General features: G+C 70.5%; 1 protein-coding gene across 1 annotated transcript in view; it reads right to left on the reverse strand.

The window, feature by feature from the left end:
- Positions 1 to 908: 908 nt before the first annotated feature.
- CKB (creatine kinase B) overlaps positions 909 to 2,515 on the reverse strand; it is a 3,876-nt gene continuing 2,269 nt past the window's right edge. Inside the window, exons 3-6 of the mRNA XM_007944617.2 lie at positions 2,264 to 2,435; positions 1,500 to 1,623; positions 1,167 to 1,356; positions 909 to 1,087 (exon numbers count right to left, since the gene is read on the reverse strand). Of these exons, the coding sequence (XP_007942808.1) occupies positions 909 to 1,087; positions 1,167 to 1,356; positions 1,500 to 1,623; positions 2,264 to 2,435 (665 nt within the window). The remainder of the gene's footprint in view (positions 1,088 to 1,166; positions 1,357 to 1,499; positions 1,624 to 2,263; positions 2,436 to 2,515) is intronic.

Below are 2,515 nucleotides of genomic sequence, written 5' to 3' on the forward strand. Positions count from 1 at the left end.
CGTGCCACGTTACCCAGGACAGGGCCAACCCTCCCGGCCAGCCCAAGGCAAGTTAACCCAGCATCCTCCAGCCCAGCGCAGAAGTGGGGGTTTCTGTGCATCCATCCCCTTCGCAGCTTGCACTGGTGGGGGTTGGGGAGGTAGGGTGAGAGAGGCCTGGAGGAAAAGGTAGCAAGCAAGTAGGGGCGCTCTGATTCTGATGGCAGGGTGGGCGCAGAGGCAGCCACGGCCAGCAGGTGGCAGCACAGGCTGTCGCTAAAGAAGGGGTTTGGGGGCCCCGACGACCCAGGTGCCACTCGGGACAGGATCGGCAGGGACCCCCGTGAGCCCTGAAGAGGCTGAATCTGAGGCCAGCGAGGGGATGGTTCTGGAGGCCGGAGGGAAAGGTTATGGGGAGAGTTGGTGGGGGACTCAGGGCACAAGGAGGGCCTGGTTGGACCTCTGCCGACTGGGAAGTCTGGCCTAGGACCAGGGTTGTGTGGTGGGTCTTTTTGGGGGGTGGTCAGAGCCATATCGAGGTTCAGAGTTCCTGGCCCCCAACTCTCAGCCCTTCACACCTGTCCCATCATGCAGGGCAAGGTGGGGTTGAGCGCCAGGCCCCCGACGCAGACCCCTTGGGTGCTGGCACTCAGCGCCTGGAGCCCCTTGCCAGCCTGCTGTGCCAGGCGCCGCGGACCCCGGTCCTTACAGCCAGCGGGCGGCCCAGGGCCGGGAGCACGACTCAGAGACCGAGGCAGGCCAAGAACCCTACTTTATTTCAGCGTCAGCGACACCTCAGCCATCGGAAAATAAACTCTACGACGGGCGACGGCGGAGTCTCTACAGCGAGGCTAAGGGTGGCCGCCGGCGCAGGGCGGCGCGGGCACCGCCCGCGGTAAGTTAGGCAGCGGCGGCCGGCGGGCGCGGGCTCACTTGGGGTCGGGCATCAGGTCGTCGATGGCCCGGCCCTGCTCCAGCCGCTGCTCCATCTCGATGAGCAGCTTCACGCCGTCCACCACCGTCTGCACCAGCTCCACCTCCGAGAAGCCCAGGCGGTCGGCGTTGGAGACGTCGAAGACCCCGCCGACGGCGGCCGTGTCCACGCCACCTGCGGAGGCGCCGGCGTCAGGGCGCCGCGGGCGGCCGGCCCGGGCCCGTCGGGGCGTCCCGCCGCCTGCCCCACTCACCTGTGCCGCGCTTCTGCAGGCGCAGCCGCTTGAGCACCTCCGGGAACTGCGCGTGGCTGCCCAGGTGGGGCAGCTTGATGTGCACGCCCGCCCGCAGCCCGGTGCCCAGGTTGGACGGGCAGGTGAGGATGTAGCCCAGGTGAGGGTTCCACATGAACGCGTAGTTCTTAGACTTGAACAGCGCCTCGATCTGGGAGCCCAAGACAGACGTGAGCCGGGAGGCCCCGCCGAGCGACCCCGAGGAGCAGCGGCCGGCTCCGGGGACCGCGGGGAGCTCGGCGCGGCCCCTCCCGGCCCTGAGCCCCAGGCGGGGCGTCTCGGGCGGCCGCTGACCTGGGTGAGGCCGCTGCAGAAGCGTGTGAACACTTCCTTCATGTTGCCCCCTTTCTGCATGGAGATGACCCGCAGGTGGTCCTCCTCGTTGACCCACACCAGGAAGGTCTTGTTGTCATTGTGCCTGGAGACGGCCACATTCACCCACCGCGAAGCACCCCTGGGGCTCCCCGGGCCCCTCTCAGACTAAGGGACCCTTCCCAGGGCCTAGCACCCGTCCCAGCTGTCCCCAGTAGGGAGTGGGGCCGAGACGCCTGCCCCGTCACCGGCCGCAGGACCCCTGACGGAGGGAGGCGCCACGCCCAGCGCCACCCCTCCCTGCAAGCATTTGCTGCTGCGGGGCCTCTCGGCCGCCCTCTCCGGGCCCAGGCCCTCCACCTGCGAGGCCGGGGGCCGAGAAGGAAGAGCGCGTCGGGCCCCGAAGGTCGCCCTCTGCCCCACTGCCCCAGGCGGGCACTCCGGAGAGAGCTGCTGCGTCACCAGGCACCTGGCAGAGTCCCCGCGGGGGGAGGGGGGACCGCGAAGAGCGAAAACAAACCGCTCCAGCTCCCGAGGGGGCGGAGGGGTCCCCCGACAGGCCTGGCCCCCCCTCCTGGAAGGTCCCGGGACGCTGGGCCTCCGTCGGCCCCAGGGGAGCCCTGCACGCACCTGCGCGGCCAAGGTCACCTGAGAGGAGGCCCGGGCGGGGCGGGCCTCGCCCTCTTCCTCCTCCGAGGGGGCCCCACCCCCGCGGGGGAGGCGGAAGGGACGGGAACGGGGCGCACCAGATGCCGCGGGCGTCGGGCCAGTCGCGGGCCATGCCCGAGGCCAGCAGCAGGGGCGACACGGGCTTGTCGAAGAGGAAGTGGTCGTCGATGAGTTGCTGCTGCTCCGCCTCCGTCATGCTCTTGAGCGCGTAGTACCTGCCCGCCAGGTCGCCCTCCAGGCTCGACAGGGCTGCGGAGGGGCACGCTCAGGGCCCGGCCGGCCCGCCTCGGCCTCCCCCCGCCCCGCTCTGCGGCCGCCACCCCCCGGGA

The sequence above is a fragment of the Orycteropus afer genome, unplaced genomic scaffold (assembly GCF_000298275.1).
Source record: "Orycteropus afer afer isolate SDZICR_OR568_19922 unplaced genomic scaffold, OryAfe1.0 scaffold00128, whole genome shotgun sequence".
NCBI classification, from domain to species: Eukaryota; Metazoa; Chordata; class Mammalia; order Tubulidentata; family Orycteropodidae; genus Orycteropus; species Orycteropus afer.